We start from the raw sequence: 22,398 nt of genomic DNA, 5'->3' as shown, positions 1-22,398 counted from the left end.
GTTCAGTTCATCAATCTTGTAGAAAGTACAGTATAGGGTTAGGTTAGGTAAGGTTCGTCAGGAAACAGAACAAGTGTTTCCTAATGCGAGTCTGTCATAAGATGACCCGCCTTTGGAGCTTTGGTCATCTGACCGAGGCCTTCCGCTGGCTTACCGGTCCACCCCTTTAAAAATAATATAATTATATATAGAGCGGCTACAGTATAGGGCCGTAGACGTGGCTTATATATTGTCAGGTGAGGCGAAGCAGGAGGAGGCGGGGTCATAGTGGAACCATCCACAAGTTTATGTAGATCTTCATCCAAAGACTGGACAAGTGTTGAAGAATTCTTTGTATCAAGATCCCATGATGTTGCAGTGTCTGACAGATGTGATAAATGGCTTAAAACCGACAAGTTGAAGATTGAGACACTTACGCGGGACCTCAAGCAATTCTTGAGGTCCCGCAAATTTCCTGTCCCAGTTCTTCAGAAGGGGACATTAACACAAGTTCCTATTACAAATTCAGGCCGAAACACCGCAATTTGGCCTCCGAGAACGCCCGATCACATTGCACACCTCAATCCAGAGTTCACGCATTAAATTCAATATGGCGTCTCCTCCAGCGTCTCGATTGGCCGTTCTACACTCCCATTCCTCGAAGTTTCTCGAAGGGTCCAACTAGCATCACATTTTAATACGCAATTATTATATTCATTTATATGTTTTACATTTAGGAAATTATGGAAAAAGAATGTCCATAGCACATATACAACCAATGTATGTATATACAATGAGGATTTCTTTTAATCACTATTTCTGGTAATTAACGTATTCTTGATGTTAATGTATAGGTGAGTCAGCGTCCTTGGTTTACTTACATACCTGCCCTGTGTGACTTGTAGGTTTAGCGCTTCTGTTTGATTATAATAATCAGTTTACACACTGAGGGTCCGGGATCGATTCCTGCACGGGTGTAACGTTAGGCATGTTTCCTTACACCTGCTGCCCTTGTTCACCTAGTAATAAGTAGGTTACCTGGGTGTTAGTCGTCTGGTGTGGGTTGCATCCTGGGGGTTGCCCCAAATGCTCTGCATAACCAGGGACTTTCTATATAGTATGCCAATGATTTCGGCCAGGTCTGTAAAAGTTGTAGAATGAAATCGTAGAAAGAAATATAACAAACAATGACCCACGTGCAGGTGACGAAAATAAATCATAGTACAGTGTTTGGCTTTGTAGATTACTTTAGGTTATGGTTTCAGAATTTATTACAACTATATATCCATAATAATATTGTGAGATGGATGTATTAAATAGCCATAATTAGTTCTAGTTCTAACCTTATACAGTAATATGTAGATCAGGCATCCACACATTATAATGTAACTAATTTTGTAATAATGAAACCACGTAATAACCATGCGGTTAATGCAAACACTTTAAAAATGTAAAACACTAGTCTGTAAAAAATCAGTGTATTTTCTTGAACAAATTTTTATTTATTTAGATAACTTAAGTAACCTGAGTAAAGGGTTAATGAGGTATATATTTTTTGGAGTGGCGCTCGGCGCGCCTCACTTGCACTGTGGGTGCCAATGATGTTTCACACAACCTTTGTTGTTTCCATTGTTTTACCTAATAATTTGCACTGTTTTGCCCCATTGAGGAGTAATTAAATAAGGCAGTCACTCCTCAGACCACACAACTCTTGCTTCCTTCCACCACAATAGTCATGAGATCAGAAATATTCTTACAAAGTTAGGTTTTCCTTATTGTTTTGGCGACAGCGCCATGTTCCGGGAATGACAAGCAGGCAGTATTCTCCATCACTCCACTAAAATACCACCAAATAGGTTTTGGACTAAGTAATTGACAACGGTGCCCCGAGGATACGAGAAATAAAGGTATGGGGAAGATGATATGCGTTGTCACAACAATTTTCTGCCTTCAGTAAGGGATAACATGGGCTGTCGACTCTTTCTAGGAACAAACTAGTCTTATGCACTTTTTTTTTGTTAGAATCACATTAACAGGAAACAGAGTTTAGGGTAATATGGCAGTACAATACAGTACCTAGAAAGCAAGTCGTATTATTTATGACGACAGCTTTACTTAATAATGCTGTCAGGCTGCTGAAGTTTTAAAACAGTCCATGACTCGAGCCTTCAGGCACTCAGTCTAGAAGGTTTCATATGAGAAAATTAATTTCCCCAGACAAGTGCCTTATCTTCCCACTGCGGTACTATGTATGGTAATCCTGAAAATAAAGTATAAAGCAACAGAACTATCCTGAGGGTTGGTTGTAGTGCTGTGCTGGCCATGAAGCAAGCAACCTTAGGGTTATTTAAACCAAAAGGATTATTAACCTAATATAACCCAGCAAAGCCAGGTAAAATGGCGTATTTCCAGTGAGGGTTTTCTTAAAAATATGACCCATTATAGCCATGAGTGGTCCTTAGTTCATATCTTGAAAGACTTTGCAGATTCAAGGATAATTTTGTATTAGACTTCTTTCAAGGAAATGCCTTGGTGCTGGTGAAGGGCTCTTGTTGCAAGGATTTATAGCTACTATCCTATTCCTTGTGCCAAACCTGATTATCTGTCATTCCTCAGGGGCTGTATAGCTCTTATACTTTATATGAATATAGTGTATTCTAGACTACACATCTTGATAGGCTCAGTGTTTATATCATGTCTAAATTTTAAGTACTTTTAAAGATTTTTAGCCTAAATCATATACTGTCATCTTTGTGCAATATATATGAAGTAGCAGGTTAGTAGACAGCAGCTAAGACGATGACAGTGACTTTATTCAGATTATTAAACCAGTGGTGTCAATAGCCTAATGGATTGCAGATTTTTATGAATGTTTTTGTATGCTGTGCTAATTACCACCTTGTACCATCAGTGTATCCTGTAAACTTATGTACCATTTTGCATAATATACTGTAAACATTTATGTATAAAAGATGGGGTGGGAAGAGAAGTAATTATAGTATTGAAACAGCTTCAGAAATTCAGTAAACTAAAATATTAACATACTTTGGAGTAATAGGATTTACTGTAATGGTTATTTATCCATGATAAAATCGTTAAATTTGTCAGTGTTGCATACTTATAATGAATTATTTGTATAAAATGCTGTGTGTTAATTAATTCAACTGTAATACTGTAACATCTACCAGAATGCCAGAGGCGTTAAATTGTTACTATTTTTTTGTATTTCTGCTGTTTGTGTAAGATTAATGATTATAAACTTGACTTTCGATTATTTTCACTAAATAAATCTCTGAAGGTTAACAGATGTACCAAATTATCAGATTTGTAACAAGAGTAAAACCTGATATCCCTTACTTGTGTGATTACCCTTCATTTTTATTCGTTGTGTAATTGTCAGGTTACAATTTTAATTGTCATTTCTCTTTTTAAAATCCTTTGTCTTTACCATCTGACACCTGTAGAGTCCTTTGAAGCCTTGTATTTCTGTTCTTCCTATCTCTTATTTCTCCCCCCAACATTATGAGGTCCCTATCATTCAGATCTTCCCTATTTCCCTTCAGTTTCTGAAGTCTTATTTCTTAACTTTGAACTCATGGTTACTCAGCCTTTATCATCTCAGTCACACTTACATGCTACTGATGTGTTCACTGATGGCTATAGTCCACTAAGTGGAATATATTGCCTTTTTCCTGACTGTGATTCAGAGTTGGCTGTGTACTCGCCTAATACCAAATCCCAAATTTGCAGGGTTTATGTCCACATAAATTTTTTTGTCAGATTTGGGCTTTTTTATTAAAATGGTCATAAGGGATGAATTTCCAGAATGAAGAGAGATTTGGGCATGGAACATCTGTTGAGTATGTTTTAAACAGTCCTTTGATCAAGGTAAGTTCCTTGTGCCAATGATGGGCTTATGATCCACGATCCCATCCCTGGTGTCTCCTATCACTGATCTTCCTTGATCAAAATCCTATGGCTAGTTTTCAATATATGGGTTGTGTGCAAAGGCAAAGAAAGGGGTAGCATGTACAAGCCTATGGAGAATGAAAGCTATTTTCAAGAGGCCCTTCTATAAAAGCATTGTATAATGCTTTTACTAGAGGTTTAACTACAGTATTTTCACATCAAAATCAAAATAAAAAATTTATTTCTTTGCAAAGGTTACAGTGTTTGTTAACATTTCATAATTGGATTGGTACAAAGAAAGCCACTATCATGCCGAGGCATTTCGGACAGACTTAACCTAATACTTGAAGACTACTTATGTCTAGACAGGTGAAGAGTGGTAGATTACAAATATACAGTACAGTGGTACCTCAGGATATGAACAGCTCAAAACTCAAACAATTATGTAAGCGTATTTATCTAAGTGCTTTTGTAAGTGTATTTTTGGGGGTCTGAAACGGATTAATCTAATTTACATTATTCCTTATGGGAACAAACTCAGTTCGGTATCTGCACTCAAACAGCATTCTGGAACGAATTAAGTTCGTATCCCGAAGTATCACTGTATTTCACTCTATTATTAATATGAGGTAGTACAATTTATGATACAGACATACATTTTTAAGTTTGTAGTAATGGCTTAATAGTTAAGGGATAATAAAATATTTGGGAGAGTTGCTTTAAATTTGATTAGCATAGTGTGGGTACGGTTGTTATTGAGAGATGAGATGATTTTTAAGTATAGTCGTAAATTGATTTGTGGGCAGGGGACCTCTTGCTGTTTCAGGCAGAGTTCCCGATCTTCGGGCCCTTTATGGGCATTGCATTTTTGCATAGTGTGAGACGGACATGAGGGATGTCAAAAAGTGTTTTGAGCCTCGCATTATACCTGTGTGTTCTGTTGAAGCTGTCTAGGAGAAGTTTGAGTGGAGGGTTGTTATTGGAGTTTAATGTTCTGTATATATAGTAAGCACAATAATAAGTGTGTGTATTTTGTATACGTATTAAGTAAGTTCAAGCTCTTGAAGAGTGGTGGGGTGTGTTGTCTGGCGCAGGAGTTTGTGATCATCCACACAGGAGCTTTTTGTTGGGTTATTAAAGGTTTAGGATGATTGGCGTGGTAGATCCCCAAGCACTAATACCGTAGGTGAGGTGTTATAAAGTAAGGAGCACCATTTGGGGTACATAGTATCGTATCTTGGAAAGGATGCCTACTGTTTTGGAAATTTTCTTAGTTATATGCTGGATGTGGGTCTGAAATTTAAGATTGCAGTCAAGGTGGAGACCTAGAAATTTGCCCTCAGTGTGTCTTGCAATGGGCAAACTATTTATCAATATGTTTAATTGGATATTTAATACTCTGTTTCCAAAAAGCATAAAGTAGGTTTTGTCTGTTGAGAGTGAGTTTGTTGGTTGTCATCCAGTTTGACATTTTATGTAGCTCATTGTTTACGGTGTCACTGAGTATACCCGGGTTTGGGTGGGGGAAGACGTAAGTGGTGCCATCTGCAAATAGAACTCACTTAAGGAGTTGCAGTGCATTTGGGAGATCGTTGATGTACGTAAATAAGAAAGAGTAGAGGACCTAGGACACTTTCCTGTGGCACTCCAACAACTACAGGCTGAGTATTGGAGGTCATGCCATTTGTGTATACAAACTGGTGTCTGTCACTAAGATAAGATTTTAGGTAATTGAGAGTGTCCTCTGCGGCCATAATGCTCTAGTTTTAGGGGCAAGGTATTGTGGTTTACTGTATCAAAGGCTTTCCGTAGGTCTCTGAAGAGCCCCAGAGGATGTTCATTTTTTCAAGTGCTGTATATAGTAATTCAAACATCTGAATAATTTCATCATTTGTACTTTTTTTTGGCCTAAACCCAAACTGGCAGGGGTTCAGTATGTTATGGGATAGGAGTTAGGAGTAGATTTGTTTATGTATTATTTTTTTCAAAGACTTGAGAGCAAAGGCAAGTTAGATATATATTGGTCTGTAGTTATTTAGTTCTGTAGGATCACCTCCTTTTGAGGATCAGGGTGACCCTTGCTGTCTTGAGTATGGATGGGAATGTTGAAGATTTAGTAGACTTGTTAAATAGTGTTGCAGTAATGGGGGACAGCACATGAGCTGCTTTTTAGCCCTTTGACTGTCGAGACCCCAAATCCTGAAGTGTCCCTGTTGCAAAATATTCGGAAAATTTTTTTTATTTTTTATTATGAAATGGTAGAGAATCTTTTCCTGATGGTAATGACACCAAAAGTACAAAATCTTACGTTCTTGCAAAGTTAGCGATCTCGGCAATATATACTTATCGGCAATTTCGCCCACTTTGAGCCCTATTTTTGGCCAGTTCCATTGTTCCAGTCAACCAAACTCATAGCTATTTCTTTAGAACTCCATTTGTTCTATCAACTGAGTACAAGAAACTGCCCATATACCGATTTCAACTACCCAATAAAATGGTCAGAAATTGGCAGTTGGCCAATTTCATGTAAATTAAAAGAGATGCCAATTTCAAAATAATGTCCAGAATAAATAATGCAGACATTCCTGGCACCAAAATAACATTTCTCTGTTCATTAGTCACGTTTCCAGGCCCCTCTTATATTACTCCTGCTTTCTATTTTCAATTTTTATTCATTAAAAATAGAAGATTTACTGTTAGGCAGACTACTGCATTATTGTAATAATTGTTTAAATAATGTCAACCCATTCGTGACTGCATATTAGAATGGCTAGTTGGACACATTGGATGATGACATCATTTGTTTACTCTTGAACGTTGGCAAAAATCGAGCATTTCTGTTACTTTGAACTCAATTTCAAGGTCCTTTTCATCATGAGACCAATCAAAATCATCATATTTCTGTAATATGTCTTCCATTCTATCAAATGAGACCAAGCAAATGAGAATACAACCATAAATACTATACGAAAATACACCTCAAAGTCTGCATTTTAATCCAAAACTGTGATTTTTTTTTATACTGTGCACACTGACCACACAGACTCATTCTCTCACATGGGCCTACCAGCTTTCTCCCGCTTGATTTGAAGTCGCTAGAATTTTGGCATATCAATATGTTACCGACACTGGCTCGTAAGACGTACATATGTAGTATACGACACCGACAGTCAAAGGGGTTAATAATTAGTGAGACCAGTTGGATTTGTTGGTGCTAGTATAGAGTATGTGGGTAATTACCAGTGAGGTAGTCTTGTGTCTGAGTATACAGTGGACCCCCGCATAACGATGGCATCGCATAGCGATTTTTCCGCATAACGATTACTTTTATCGCAAAATTTTTGCCGCGCATACCGATTAAAAACCCGCATACCGATTTTCGTCCGAGACGCGTCCAATGTGCCCTCAGCCAGCCTCACATGTGCCGCTCCGTCCCATTGTTTACCAGCCAGCCTCCGCGGTAACATCCAAGCATACACTCGGAATATTTCGTATTATTACAGTATTTTCGGTGCTGTTTCTGGAAAATAAGTGACCATGGGCCCCAAGAAAGCTTCTAGTGCCAACCCTGTGGTAAAAAGGGTGAGAATTAGTATGGAAATTAAGAAAGATTTTGAAGGGTTTGGGGCTAACCCTGAGAAGCCTATGCCAGTTGTGGAATCCATTGTGCCTACTTCAAAGATTAAGGAAATGTGTGCAGAGTGGGTTGAACTGCAAACCTTTATAGATGAAAATCACCCTGACACAGCTGTTGCAAGCCGTGCTTGTGACTATTTCAATGACAATGTTATGGCCCATTTTAGGAAAGTCTTGAAGGAACGGGAGGTACAGAGCTCTATGGACAGATTTGTTGTGCGACAGAGGTCCAGTGACTCTCAAGCTGGTCCTAGTGGCATTAAAAGAAGAAGGGAAGTAACCCCAGAAAAGGACTTGCTACCTCAAGTCCTAATGGAAGGGGATTCCCCTTCTAAACAGTAAGAAGATAATGCTCTCCCCTCCTCCCATCCCATCAATCATCACCAGATCTTCAATAAAAGTAAGTGTCATGTAATTGTGCATGCCTTTTTCAGTTTGTGTGTATTAAAATTAACATTTCATGTGGTAAAAAAAAATTTTTTTCATACTTTTGGGCGTCTTGCACGGATTAATTTTATTTCCATTATTTCTTATGGGGAAAATTCATTCGCATAACGATTATTTCGCATAACGATGAGCCCTCTTGCACGGATTAAAATCGTTAACCGGGGGTCCACTGTATTTGCATTTTGGAATTTACTTCCTAGTTTTGATCGTATAGTAGAAAAGAAGACATTAAGTTTGTTGGCAGTCTATAGGCTGTATATGTGATTCATCTGGTTTCGCTAAGTTAATCTCTCTGCTTTATATACACTTCTTGAAACTGTTATTTGCATTGCTTCCATGTCCACTATATCTGTGGAAAATACTGTATATATTTTCCAGAAATACAGTAGTTATATGTAAATAGATGGCCATACTGTATTTAATAATATTTATGTCATAGAAAATGGGAAACTGAGCCTGCGTCTGCGCAGAAGGGACTCGCCATGTTTGAACGAGACAGTATCAACTGTTAGTGAATATTGGGAAGAATTTTTCGTGCTCTAGAGGTTAAAATTGGGCTGACACCTCTCAAATAGGAGACGAAATTGTTGGATGTGCATTCCTGCATAACTTGAGTATCAGGCGACAGGACAGGACAACTCCAGGAACCTCAGATAAGCTGTCTAATTTATGTTTAAATTCTGGCCAGTAAATTTTTCATAAATGTAGGCAAAAGGGGGGGGGGGAGTCCTGTACATGACACATTAATCTCCAGCCAAATTGGTGAGTGATATTAAGATATATTTTCCTTCTGTTATGTATATGTGTGTATATATAATCCTTTATTAATTTAATATACAGTCCACAAATTTATATATTTACCAGAATTCCTGGTGATACATATTTCATTTATAATTAATAGGTCCAGAGCAACTTGTGGATATGACAGTTGTAGGTATCGAAGGGGGACATTTTTTGCAACCTAGGTGTCCCAAATTCCTACTTGTCTAACTGATAAATAATAATTATCTTTGTTCATTTACTGTTATGTACATTATGATACATTCAGATAAATGCAATTTTCCACATTATCATTTGTTGTTGTCTTGGATTATTGCAGTGCATGCAGTGCTGTATGACCCTAGTGATTTTATCGCTTGGTTTTGATAATAATAATATTGAAGTGTGTTGAAAGTATCCAGACTTGATTCTTTTCATCCTCTTGCTCTTTATTGTTTATGCCATCTGTTCCACATCTTCAGCATACACACAAAAACAAGTCAAATTTTGTTGGGTCCCAAGTCATTTTGGTGTTAGGGCAATAAAGTTGTTGACTACTCTGCATGTTTCAGACCTCTGTAGGCAGTTGCCTTTTTCTAACTGTTTTCAAGTTCTGACTTAACATTTTTGTCTAATTGCTGGCAGTGTAGTAGATACGTATTAGTGGCCAACAAGTTGTTTTTAAATCAAACTATAATTGGTCTTATGGCTGTCCTACTTTCATCATTATTAACCCTTAAACTGTCCAAATGTAGATATACGTTCACCTGTGTAGCGCTCCAAAAATTTTGAAAAATATTTTTTTTTTTTTTTTTTTTTAAACCCGTAAACGGTCCAAGCAGATCTACGTTCACATGTGTAGTGCTACAAAAGTAGATCTACGTTTTTTTTACATATTTTCAAATATAACAAAAAAACAGTAGATCAAAGTTTTTTACACATTTTCAAATGTAAAAAAACAAAAAGAAGATCTACTTTTTTTACATACTTTCAAATATTGAAAAAACGTATATATACGTTTGGACCATTTACGGGTTAATGTAGAGCGCATTTTTATAAATGTTATAGGATAAAAAAAAATTTTAGGGTCAGTACTTACTGAGATATAAGCTCACAAAGTTGGTGCTATATGATGTGTCGGCAACATGGAGCACTGCCACTTGCAGAAGTAATAAACATTTATCGTTTTTTTTTTTCCAATTCTTTTCTATTTTTTGTTTTCATGTTATGATAATAATGTTTTCTTACAGATATTTTGATTTCATAGCCAATTCTTGTTGAGACACAAATGTTTGGTACTGAATTAGTAATCATACTTTCATACACACATATTCACACTGATAAATGAATTTGTACACCTGGTTCAATCACATACTCTTGTTTACCTACATATACAATGTATTTACAGGTCCATTTATGCTTCTAGAAGTCCACCACTGCATGATATTCGAAGAAGCATGGATTTATACAGAGTGCCACCCCACATTGCTGGAACGTGTATCGTGTGTCTTTTCACACTCGGGGTCACTGTTGTAAGCACATACAACACACTGTTTTTGAGAATACTACTTCTTTGGAGTAGATGGTAATGGTATCAGGCAGTGACAGTCAGGGATTATATGGTTGGGCACTTCTCCCTCTGGTTGTGGGGTGACAGGTCACTGTAGAGTGGCAGGTATAGGTGTGGAACCATACTTTTTCACTATCTGCTTGATGACATTGAGGGTGAATTCCACATATTGTTGTCGCTTCCCAGTCTTTACTTCCTACATATTGAAGGCATTGAGCATTGCAATGTCTACAAGGTGGAAAAACACCTTCATATACCACTTGCGACTCCTATGCACACAGTCAACAAACCCTATCATCATGTCACACTTGTTGACTAGTCGCATATTGTTCGTATAGTCAGTGACAGCAGCTGGCTTTATAATAGGTTCATTGTCGAACCTGCTCAATCTGTCTGTCTGTACCATCTCGTTTGTGTGGACGGTTGACAGCAATGTCACGTCCCGTTTGTCATGCCACTTCAGTGCCATCATGTCATTAGCATGAAACGATTCCACTAGACTTGCTCCAGTGAACTTTGGCATGTGTTTTCTACTTCTTACTGTTCCACATATATCAGTATTGTTCACACGTAGGAAATCAGCAAGCATAGGGCTTGTATACCAGTTGTCTGTGAACAGTGTATGACCCTTGCCAAGGTATAGCTCCATCATCTTGCGAACAACATCACCAGAAATGACCAACATGCGCCTTGTATCATCGAGTGTCTTTCCCTGTGTAGATAATGACATCCAACACAATACCAGTCTCACAGTCACACATAACAAAGAGTTTTATACCAGAGCGATTGCGTTTGCTTGGTATATATTGTTTGAATGACAGTCGTCCCTTGAACAGTATCAAGTACTCATCAACAACAGTGTTCTTGAATGGATAAAAGTAGGCACTGAAATTGTGCTTCAGATACATAAACAATTCCCAGATTTTGTATAGGAGGTCATTTTGGTTTGGTGTATTCCAGTCTGCGAAGTGCAACATTCATAGCAACAGAGTGAATCTGTTGCAGGGAAGGAGGTCATGGAAGACTGGAGTACAGATGAAGTGCTCTGTGGACCAGTAGTGTGCTATATTGTTCTTATATGTGTGTGGCATAAGCATGATTGTCCCAAGGAATAAATACACTTCAGGCACAGTTGTATCTTTCCACCTGCGCAGACATGACCATTGTATACTGGTAGTACATGTTGGTCTGGGTAACAATCAGGGTCATTATTGGCTCATCAAAGTATAGCTGAAAATAGTCCAACTCTGTAGACTAATTTGTGATGGGACAGTGTGGCATGATGCCACTTCCACTGGCATCAAAACTGAAAGGATGTGGCACGAATGGTGTACTGTCTGTCCAGTTCCATTCACGGTCAGATGGTGCAGGGTGGACCTGTGGCATGGGGTGTGGGGGAGCAGGAGGGGACACAGGAGTGGAGGCAGCACATGGTTGAGAGGGTGTCAAGCAGTCCTCTGTCTGCCCACCCTCCTCACCACGAGGTCCAGGCACCATGCCACCTCCCTCTTCCTCCATCCCAGCATACTCTCCTTCATGATCACTATCACTCTCAGTGGCTGGGGTTTTGGATCGTGACCTCCCACGACCCTTGCAACCGATACATATGGCACACTGCCTGATCATAGGTTACAACGTCTAAAAGTACGTTTCACTGAGAAAAAAATGATGATCATTTTAACTCGAGGAATCGTCTATAGGCATAAAATCAATTTCATCATCATCACTTTTATCACTTTCACTATCACCAGCACCATAACACATGAAAAATGATAATTTCCTCTTGCAGAGTTGCCTCTGTTTAGTAACATTAGCAACCCCAGAGGTGCTGGGCTGAGGGTCTGTTGTGGCCACACTGGTCACACTGGCCACACTGTCCACACTGGCCATCCCAGAAGTGCTGGGCTGAGGGTCTGGTATGGCCACACTGTCTACACTGGCCACCCCAGAGGTGATGGGCTGAGGGTCATCTGGGTTGTCATCAATATTTGTACTAATTCCTTGATCATTAGAGGCCATATCACTGTCAAATCCACTAAACTCGCATTCTGTTTCACTGTCTGAGAATAGTAGAGTATTAATACGACGAGGTGTGAGTGAATCACGAGGGTTTGCCATGATGTTGACCCAAGATGGAGCTGAAACTAATTGGTTCTACCACGCAGCACCCTGGCATCACTGACGACTTTCATACTGTGCACACTGAGTGCGCAGACCCATTCTCTTATGTCTAGGCGACTCAGGCCTATCACGCCAAATTTGAAGGAATGAAAAATAAAATGTTGATATACGTTTGGAGCGCTGTGCACGTGCATGTATATCTACGTGTGGGCAGTTTAAGGGTTAATAAAAAATTATTTATTATGAACCACACAAAAAAGTTACAGCATTTGATTGTGTTTTTGATACTGATCTTAGTATAATACAGTAAGTCTTCACTTAATGTCATTGTGTTCAATGTCGTTTCATTATAACGATGAGAAAAAAATTGATTATTAGCTTAGGCCACTGTCTGTGTGGAGTATGCACATTTGTTTTTGAACTCTGTGGTGGCTTTGCAAACATTTATTCCTTGATTTAACCCTCTTGCAATGAGTGCTAAAGGTGCACTGTGCGCCCCTTATGTTTATCTCAATTAGCCTACGGTAAAGTTGGTTTTGTTATACAGTATGTCGTTTCACTTAAAGTCGCAGTTTCCAAGAACCTATCAACAACATTAAGTGAGGACTTATTGTACAATTTTATAAATTGTAAGCTCAGAAGAAAGCTGCTAATTATGCAGTGCATTTTAGGCAAACTGATCATAAAGCTTACATACAGTGGACCCCCGGTTCCCGATGCTATCGGTATCCAATAAATCCAGTAGCCGATGCATTTGATCGAATAAAATTTGCCTCGCTTCCCGATACAAAACCCGGTATGCGAAACGATGCGTACGAGACGTCTCCACGTGTGGCCTGAACTGCCCCTTGTGTGCCAGTGTTTACAAGACAGCCAGTGTGCGCGCATCTAAGGATACATTCGGTACATTCCATATTATCCATATTATCACTGTTTTTGGTGCCTGTTTCTGCAAAATAAGTCACCATGGGCCCCAAGAAAGCTTACAGTGCCAACCCTTCAAGACCAAGGGTGCTAATGACTGTTGAAATGAAGAAAGAGATAATTGCAAAGTACGAAAGTGGAGTGCGTGTGTCGGAGCTGGTCAGGTTGTATAGTAAACCCCAATCAACCATCTCTACTATCGTGGCCAACAAAACGCCAATCAAGGAAGCTGTTCTTGCAAAAGGTGCAACTGTGAATACGAAACAGCGACCGCAAGTGTTAGAAAATGTTGACTGTTATTGGTGTGGATAAATGAAAAACAGATAGCAGGAGATAGCATCTCTCAAGCAATCATTTGTGAAAAGGCTAGGCAGTTGCATGACGATTTGGTAAAAAAATTGCCTGCAACTAGTGGTGATGTGAGTGAATTTAAGGCCAGCAAAGGTTGGTTTGAGAGATTTAAGAATCGTAGTGGCATACATAGTGTGATAAGGCATGGTGAGGCTGCCAGTTCAGACCACAAAGCGGCTGAAAATTTTTTTTATTTATTATCACAATGGCCGATTCCCACCAAGGCAGGGTGGCCCGAAAAAGAAAAACTTTCACCATCATTCACTTCATCACTGTCTTGCCAGAAGGGTGCTTTACACTACAGTTTTTAAACTGCAACATAAAGCACCCTTCTGGCAAGACAGTGATGGAGTGAATGATGGTGAAAGTTTTTCTTTTTCAGGCCACCCTGCCTTGGTGGGAATCAGCCGTTGTGATAATAAATAATAAAAATTTTCAGCCGCTTTGTGGTCTGAACTGGCAGCCTCACCATACCTTATCACACTATGTATGCCACTACGATTCTTAAATCTCTCAAACCAACCTTTGCTGGCCTTAAATTCGCTGAAAAATATGCGCATGAATTCAAGGAGTAAGGTAAAGGTAAGTGTCAATTCTTTTGTTATTTATTGTTATTGTTGTTATTGTAATTATTCTGTTGCATTAAACTTAATATTTCATGTGGTAAAAGTTTTTTTTTTTTTCATACTTTTTGGTGTCTTGCACGGATTAATTTGATTTCCATTATTTCTTATGGGGAAAATTGATTCGCTTTCCGATAATTTTGGTTTACGATGAGCTCTCAGGAACGGATTAATATCGTGAACCGGGGGTCCACTGTACTAGTCAAATCTAGATCTATCATAGGGTATATGATTAATGGATTACAATCACAGGTACAGCAGGACCCCCATTTCTGCTGAAGATAGGTTCCAAGACCTACCACGGATAGTAGTAAACCCTATATATGTCGTTTTTTGTTTACATACCTCTGGTAAAGTTTAATTGATAAATAAGTCGAGAATTAGCACTTTTTCACTGATGGGAAGCACTTCACGACTTCTTTCAGGCTTTGAAGAACTGTCATCACCACTACTTTTGTGCTTTGTTACCATTATTAAGCAAAATTATGGCTTATTTTTTGGCCACAGTAAACCATGGATAACTGAAACCACGAAAACCGGACCGACCTGCTGATATGGGGGTCCTACTGTATATTGATTAAATTTTTGACCTTTCAATACCCTGAAATTCATATTCTATATGCCTTCATCTCTGAAAGTCCCACTACTGTATTTACCTTACTAGCTAACTAATTCTCTGCCTCCTTTTGTTCTTTTGCTTAAACCTTTCTGCTCTTTTGTCCCAAACATCTGATTCCTCTGTGCCATGCACCTCTAAAATGATTCACTTTTCTCATTATTCGAAACCCCCATTTTTGCAATTTTATTCTCTGATTTTAAGACAGCTCAAGGACCCCCATTGCTGAATAAGTAAGTAAGTTTATTGAGGTATACACAAATGGTTACATAGGTTATCATACATAGCAGCATGTGTGTAGAGAACCTAGGATAACCCAAAAAAGTCAGACAGAGTGACTTATTTCTATTGGGGTCCTTTTAATACTTTATTATTATACAGTGTAAGAGATATCGTATTATTATACTATAAAGGATATACATGTATACTAGGAATAAGGTAAAAAGAGTTATTTACATTTACATGCGTGTTAGCTAAAAAAAATAAAAAATCATTCTCCTCTCTTTCTATCACTACATACATTACATACCTTTTGGCTCTCTTCTTTAAATGGTTCATGCTATGACTGGCTTTGACATGTTCAGGCAATCTGTTCCATTCCTTTATTGCTGTACAGTGAAAGGTGTTTGAAGCCTGGCCACTGAGTGTAGGTACTACAAAGTTGTGCTCTCTCCCTCTAGTACGTACTATGATTGCTTCAGTTCCCAGCCTTGACGAAATTAGCAGCTAGATATTCTGGACACTATTTGTGAGCAATTTTATTAACTTGATTTAACTTCAGTTGTTTTACTCTGTCTTCAGTATTCATCATGTCCAATTGTTGTAATTCATCCTGGCCTACATGTTCTCTTGGACCCAGGTCATTTTGTTCTGGGTGATTTGCAGTTTATCTTTCAGTTTTTTGTCAGGAGAGTACCATGAAGAGCAAGCATGGTCCATATGACATTGTATAAGGGCTAGACATAGGGTCCTGTGAGCCTCAGTATGTACACATTGTGCTTGTCTGTAGAGGAACTTCGGTCTGGCATTTGCTTTCCAATCAGTTCTCCTGACATGCATGGGTCAAAGGAAATTCCCAGATATTTTGCTGAGGAAACTGAAGTGATTGATTCCTCTTTACACCGGACATTAAAATTATTTACTCTTCTCAGTTTTTGTTTTGTGCCAAAGAATATGACTTCCGTTTTCCCGAGGTGTAACGATAGTTTGTTGTCTACTAACCATTTGCTGCAGGACTCCAGTTCTAGTGTTATTACATTAGCTATATTTTGTGGGCCTTTACCTGACACTAACAGAGCACTGTCATTCGCATACAGAAGGACTTGTGATGGTGGTACTAGGCAGTATTTTGAATTTAGTAGATAAAAATAATTTGTTTCTATTGTTTTAGGTGGATGAAGTGGAGCCAGGCTGCATTCGAGGGTGACCCCTCAGCGGCCATGATGGCAGGAAGGCACATACCTCACCCCACACCTCCACAGCCCATCAGACCTCAAGTAAGAATGGCTGCAGTATAATACCATGTTATTTATCCATGGAATATTTTTCTGGTACTTTATTGCCATACATTTATTAAGTACTTTTTTTTTTTTTTTTTTTGAGTTAGTGGTGTCCCATAGCTTGATTGGTAGCACACTCGGCTCGCACATTGAGTGTCCATGGTTTGATCCCTGGTACGGGTGGAGACAGTGGGCGTGTTTTTTTAACCCTTTCAGGGTTTCCGACGTACTAGTACGGCTTACGCACCAGGGTTATTGACGTACTAGAATGCCTAAATTCTAGTGTCTTCAAATCTAGTGAGAGAAAGCTGGTAAGCCTACATATGAAAGAATGGGTCTATGTGGTCAGTGTACACAGTATAAAAAAATCCTGCAGCACACAGTGCATAATGAGAAAAAAAAACTCCGACTGTGTTTTTGGTTTAAAACAAAGACTTTGCAGTGTATTTTCGTATGGTATTTATGGTTGCATTCTAGTTTTCCTGGTCTCAGTCTATAGAATGGAAGACATATTACAGAAATTGAGATGATTTTGATTGGTTTCATAATTAAAAGTACCTTGAAATTGAGCTCAAAGTAGCAGAAATGCTAGATTTTTACAAAATTTCAAAAGTAAACAAATCATGCCAAGCGTTCAATACACGTCAACTGGTGAGTCTAATATTCTTTGACTAGTGCACTGATATTATTTATACCATTTCTACACCATTTCTACACTAATGCATAACAGTAAATCTTCTATTTTTTGTGAGAATAAAAATTCAAAGTGGAAAACAAGAGAGATGTAAGAGGGGCCTGGGGACGTGACTAATGAACAGAGGAAATGTTATTTTAGTGCCAGGAATGTCTGTCTTGCTTATTCTGGACCCTATTTGGAAATTGGCATCTTCTGAAATTTGTGTGAAATTTGCAAAATTTCCAATTTCGGACCACATTATTGGATAGTTGAAATCAGCAAATGGGTGGTTTCTTGTACTCATTCGATAGAAAAAATGGAGTTCTAGCAAAATAGATGTGATTTTTGTCGACTAGTACACTGGAATTTGCCGAAAACAGGGCTCAAAATGGGCGAAATCACCGATGCATCAACATCGTCGAGACCGCTAACTTTGCGAGAGCATAATTCCGTAAGTTTTCCATCAAATTTTGTACTTTTGGTGTCATTATTATTGGGAAAAGATTATCATTTCGTAAGAAAAAAATAATTTTTTTTTTTTTCCAAAAAATTTTTGACCCTGAGAACGAGTTTAGGAGAGGGCCTCTCGACCCTGAAAGGGTTAAGACACCTGCTGTCTCTGTTTACCTAACATTTAGTATGTACCTGGGTGTTAGCCAACTGGTGCGGGTCAAAGTCTGTAAAATCACTGTTACGTAAATTGGATTCAGACTGCCAACTTTTTGCTTGCGTAATTCCATAAAGTTTCCTTCAAATTTTGAGTTTTTGGCATAATAACCTTCAGAAAGAATCTCCAGAAGACAGTTTCAAGAGATTTTTTTTAACTGTAACAGAACTACTTTTGGGAGTAAAATGGTTAATGATATAGTGGATTAGTTTATTTCCAATACATATATTGTAGTTGCCATTTCATGATACAGTTTAAGCCGTGAATGTTGTGCTTTTGAAGCTGCATTTAAACCCATAAATAAGACTGTAAACAGTCAGATTTTACTTATATATTTTGAAGAGTTTTGAGAATTTTTCTACTCCCAGATCCCGGCCCTTGGCCAGGCTTGTCTTGTGGTTGTTTGGTCAACCGTGTTGCTCCTGCTGGTTGTGCACTGGCCCACATATCTATCACAGTGCTCTACTCCCTCCCTTATGCAAAGGAACTGTGTCTCTAAGGTCTTTGGTATTTCACCTAGATCTAAGCCCTTTCTCCAAAGGGTACTGAGTGCTCAAGCTAGTGGTACTTTGCACTTTTTTTTTATAAATAAGGAATGCCATGAATCTAGTTATTAATTACTATACTTTTAATAAAATGTTCTCTTTTGTCAGTTGCAGGTTCAGGGCCAGTATATGGAATATGGCAGATCACTTGCTCGTTCTCAAGATGATGAGCAAGTGAATTATTTTTGCCAACGACCCCATAATGACAACGACTTTGCTTACCAGAAGGGGCACCGATGGGCCGTAGGTGATGATTCAGTCATCGATGTAAGTGTTATTCTTCTAATATTTTCTTAAGTGAAGGACTGAGAAATTTTAACACAACTGGTAATAAAGTTTGCCAGTACAGTAAACCCTCAATATAGTGGACTTATTAAAATTATGGGCAAAATCCACTAGTTAAATTGTACTATTAATGCCATTATTTTCAGTGTTTATTGCAGTACTACCTGTAATTACATTGTGTGTTTATTAGGTATACAGTAGAATAATTTAGTGCTCTTTTTTTTGCTACTTTTTAATATTCTGATTTAACGAATACTTGGACAGTCCCTCAATTAGTCCCTTATTTTGAGGGTTTACTGCACAGTACTTTTGTCTTTGGCACTAGTTTTTCTGGATGGACTTTTATCAATTGCATTTTTCTTGGTAAAGCTTCCTCTGAATCCAGTAAATAATTCAAGTATCAAAATAAATTTTTCTTAATCAACTTTTGATGCAGTCTTGATTGGTAGTACAGTATTCATTTTTTGTGGCAATGCCTACTTTTCCACATTTTCCCCTTTTTTCTCTGAAAATCTGGATACTCTCACAAGTAAGAAAGTCTCTGATGTAGAGGGGGAAAAATGTTGGGTTAAAAACAAAAAATATGACACTCAAAAAAGAAAGAAAAACAAAATGTTGCCTAATCTGCAGTGGACTATACTAACATGATGAGAGCCATTCTTGGCAGAAAAAATGACTTGATCAGTGCTAATTGGTGAAAAATTTGAATGATTACTAATGATTTTGGGAAAAGTTAGGTGATCACTGCTGATTGGTGGAAAAACATCAGATGATCTTAGTATCACAGGGGATACCAGATCCTAATGTTGCTGTACCAGATCAAAAATAAGAATTCAAAGTGGAAGCAAAAATGAAAACTTAACTTGTAAAAAATGTATATAATCCCATGATCAGCATAAGAAACTGCACAAAAATATAATATCAGCATTGTTAAATGTTGATGAAGATAGAGAAGTTGTGATTTCGTGTATAGGGCAAGGAGGAATAACATCCTTTAGGAGTGAGGAAGAACCAGTTGTGAGTGTGGGGGAAGTGCATGGGGGAGTGGGTAGAATGAAAGGGGGTAAAGCAGCTGGGATTGATGGGATGAAGATAGAAATGTTAAAAGCAGGTGGGGATGTAGTTTTGGAGTGGTTAGTGTTTTTATTTAATAAGTGTATGGAAGAGGAAAAGGTACCTAGGGATTGGCAGAGAGCATGCATAGTTCCTTTGTATAAAGGCAAAGGGGGCAAAAGAGAGTGTAAAAATTATAGGGGAATAAGTCTGTTGAGTGTACCCAGTAAAGTGTATGGTAGAGTTATTATTGAAAGAATTAAGAGTAAGATGGAGCAGGATAGCAGATGAACAAGGAGGCTTTAAGAAGGGTAGGGAGTGTGTAGACCAAGTGTTTGCAGTGAAACATATAGGTGAACAGTATTTAGATAAGGGTAAAGAGGTATTTGTGGCATTTATGGATTTGGAAAAGGCATATGATAGGGTGGATAGGGGGGCAATATGGCAGATGTTGCAAATGTATAGAATAGGAGGTAGGTTATCGAAAGCAGTGAAAAGTTTTTACGAGGATAGTGAGGCACAGGTTAGAGTATGTAGGTGAGAGGGAGATTATTTCCCTGTAAAGTAGGCCTTAGACAGGGATGTGTGATGTCACCATGGCTGTTCAATATATTTATAGATGGATTTGTAAGAGAAGTGAAAGCTCGGGTGTTGGCAGGAGGTGTAGGGTTAAAAGATAAAGAATCTAACGAAGTGCGAGTTGTCACAGTTTCTCTTTGCTGATAACACTGTGCTTTTGGAAGATTCTGAATAGAAGTTGCAGAGGTTGGTTGATGAGTTTGGTAGGGTATGTAAACAAAGGAAATTAAAAGTGAATAGTATAGGAAAGAGTAATGTGATGAGGATAACAAAAAAAATTAGGTAGTAGAAGATTGGATATCAGACTGGAGGGAGAGAGTATGGAGGAGGTGAATGTGTTCATATATTTGGGAGGAAGGGAAAAAAGTAAGTGGTGCACTGAGGAGTCTGTAGAGACAAAGAACTTTATCCATGACAGCAAAGAAGGGAATGTATGAGAGTACAGTTATACCAATGCTCTTGTATGGGTGTGAGGCATGGGTTGTGAATGTTGCAACAAGGAGAAGGCTGGAGGCAGTGGAGATATCATGTCCGAGGGCAGTGTGTGGTGTGAATATAATGCAGAGAATCTGTAGTTCGGAGATTAGGAGGAGGTGTGGGATTACCAAAACTATTATCCAGAGGGCTGAGGAGAGGTTATTGAGATGGTTTGGACATGTAGAGAGGATAGAATGAAATAGAATGACTTTGAGAGTGTATAAATCTCTAGTGGAGGGAAGGCAGGGTAGGGGTTGGCCTATGAAAGGTTGAAGGGAGGGGGTAATGGAGTTTTTGTGTGTGAGGGGCTTGGACTTCCAGTAAGCATGCGTGAGCTTGTTAGGTAGGAGTGAATGGAGACAAATGGTTTTTAGGATTTGACGTGCTGTTGGAGTGTGAGCAAGGTAGCATTTATGAAGGGATTCAGGGAAATTGGTAGGCCGGACTTGATTCCTGGAGATGTGAAGTACAGTGCTGACACTGAAGGAGGGGTGTTAATGTTGCAGTTTTATAACTGTAGTGTAAGCACGCCTCTGGCAGACAGTGATGGAGTGAACGATGGTGAAAGTTTTTCTTTTTTGGGCCACCCTTCCTTGGTGGGAAACGACCAATGTGTTAATAAAAAAATAAAAATCTAAATCGTAGGAGCATTTGCTGGATTCAGCACGCATATAGCTTTCTTCAAATTTATATTGAAAATATGGTGAGTAGAGGGATAAGGAATAAAAGATTAGAGATAAGTTTGAAATGTATTAGTACAATATAATACAGTAAGCCCAGTCATAATTCTGGGGGTAACTTTCCTGAGAATCAAAGCCTTGTGAAAAATGTTGCTTTATATGAAGGGAAGGACATGTGGAAAAAATAGGGTTACATTACAGACATCTCCAAATTTGTCACACTTTTTTTTTTCAGCATTTTACTATTCCAAAAATTACTACACTGTATCTTACCTTACATTCTGCTTGTTGATGTGAAGTGTGTGAAGAGGGTTGATGATCATGTTCACTTCACACATGCATGTGACATGAGAAACATACGTTTATACAGTATAGGGAAAAGTAAATGTGAGGTAAGCTTTAACTATTGTAAGATCATTTGATAGCTGTATTCCAAGGTGGGTGAAGTGCTGCATATTCAAAAATTATGTGTGCCAAAGTGGCAGATGTGTTGCAGCTTCATGCGTTCTCTACTACCATATTTGTTACCACTATCAGGAATGTTTCTAAACACTAGCATCTCCTAAATCTGGCTCCCTGATGACCAGCTGGGCTTCTTTCTATTTCATCAAATGTCCCTTGGTATCCCCATGCATCCCACAGGCATTGCTTTTGTCGTCCCTGCCACAATATGTATTTGTGGTCCTTAACCCTTTGACTGTTTCGGCTGTATATATACGTCTTACGAGCCAGTGTTTTGGACTTATATACTTATACTCAATAATTCTAGTGGCTTCAAATCAAGCAGGAGAAAGCTGATAGGGCCACATGTGAGAGAATGGGTCTGTGTGGTCATTGTGCACTGTATAAAAAAAATCCTGCAGTACGCAGTGCATAATGAGGGAAAAAAAAAAACTCTGACCGTGTTGTTGGATTAACCCTTTGACTGTTTTCGACGTATAAATACGTCTTACGAGCCAATGTTTCTGACGTATATATACTCAATAATTCTAGCGGCTTCAA

At 38.5% G+C, this 22,398-nt stretch overlaps 1 protein-coding gene across 5 annotated transcripts in view; it reads left to right on the top strand.

The window, feature by feature from the left end:
• The first annotated feature begins 1,514 nt into the window (after positions 1-1,514).
• The window catches only part of LOC138853274 (pumilio homolog 2-like), a 439,987-nt gene continuing 419,103 nt past the window's right edge, over positions 1,515-22,398 (top strand). Inside the window, exons 1-3 of one of the 5 annotated variants that reach the window (XM_070089036.1) lie at positions 1,515-1,886; positions 16,326-16,431; positions 18,431-18,589. In XM_070089036.1, the coding sequence (XP_069945137.1) occupies positions 16,330-16,431; positions 18,431-18,589 (261 nt within the window). In that variant the 5' untranslated portion in view covers positions 1,515-1,886; positions 16,326-16,329. The remainder of the gene's footprint in view (positions 1,887-16,325; positions 16,432-18,430; positions 18,590-22,398) is intronic. The other 4 variants (XM_070089035.1, XM_070089037.1, XM_070089034.1 and 1 more) reach the window with 4 other exon arrangements.

Source organism: Cherax quadricarinatus, chromosome 27 (assembly GCF_038502225.1).
Source record: "Cherax quadricarinatus isolate ZL_2023a chromosome 27, ASM3850222v1, whole genome shotgun sequence".
NCBI classification, from domain to species: Eukaryota; Metazoa; Arthropoda; class Malacostraca; order Decapoda; family Parastacidae; genus Cherax; species Cherax quadricarinatus.
The sequence above is the reverse complement of the archived record's forward strand: the minus strand, read 5'-3'. Positions and strand labels throughout refer to the sequence as shown.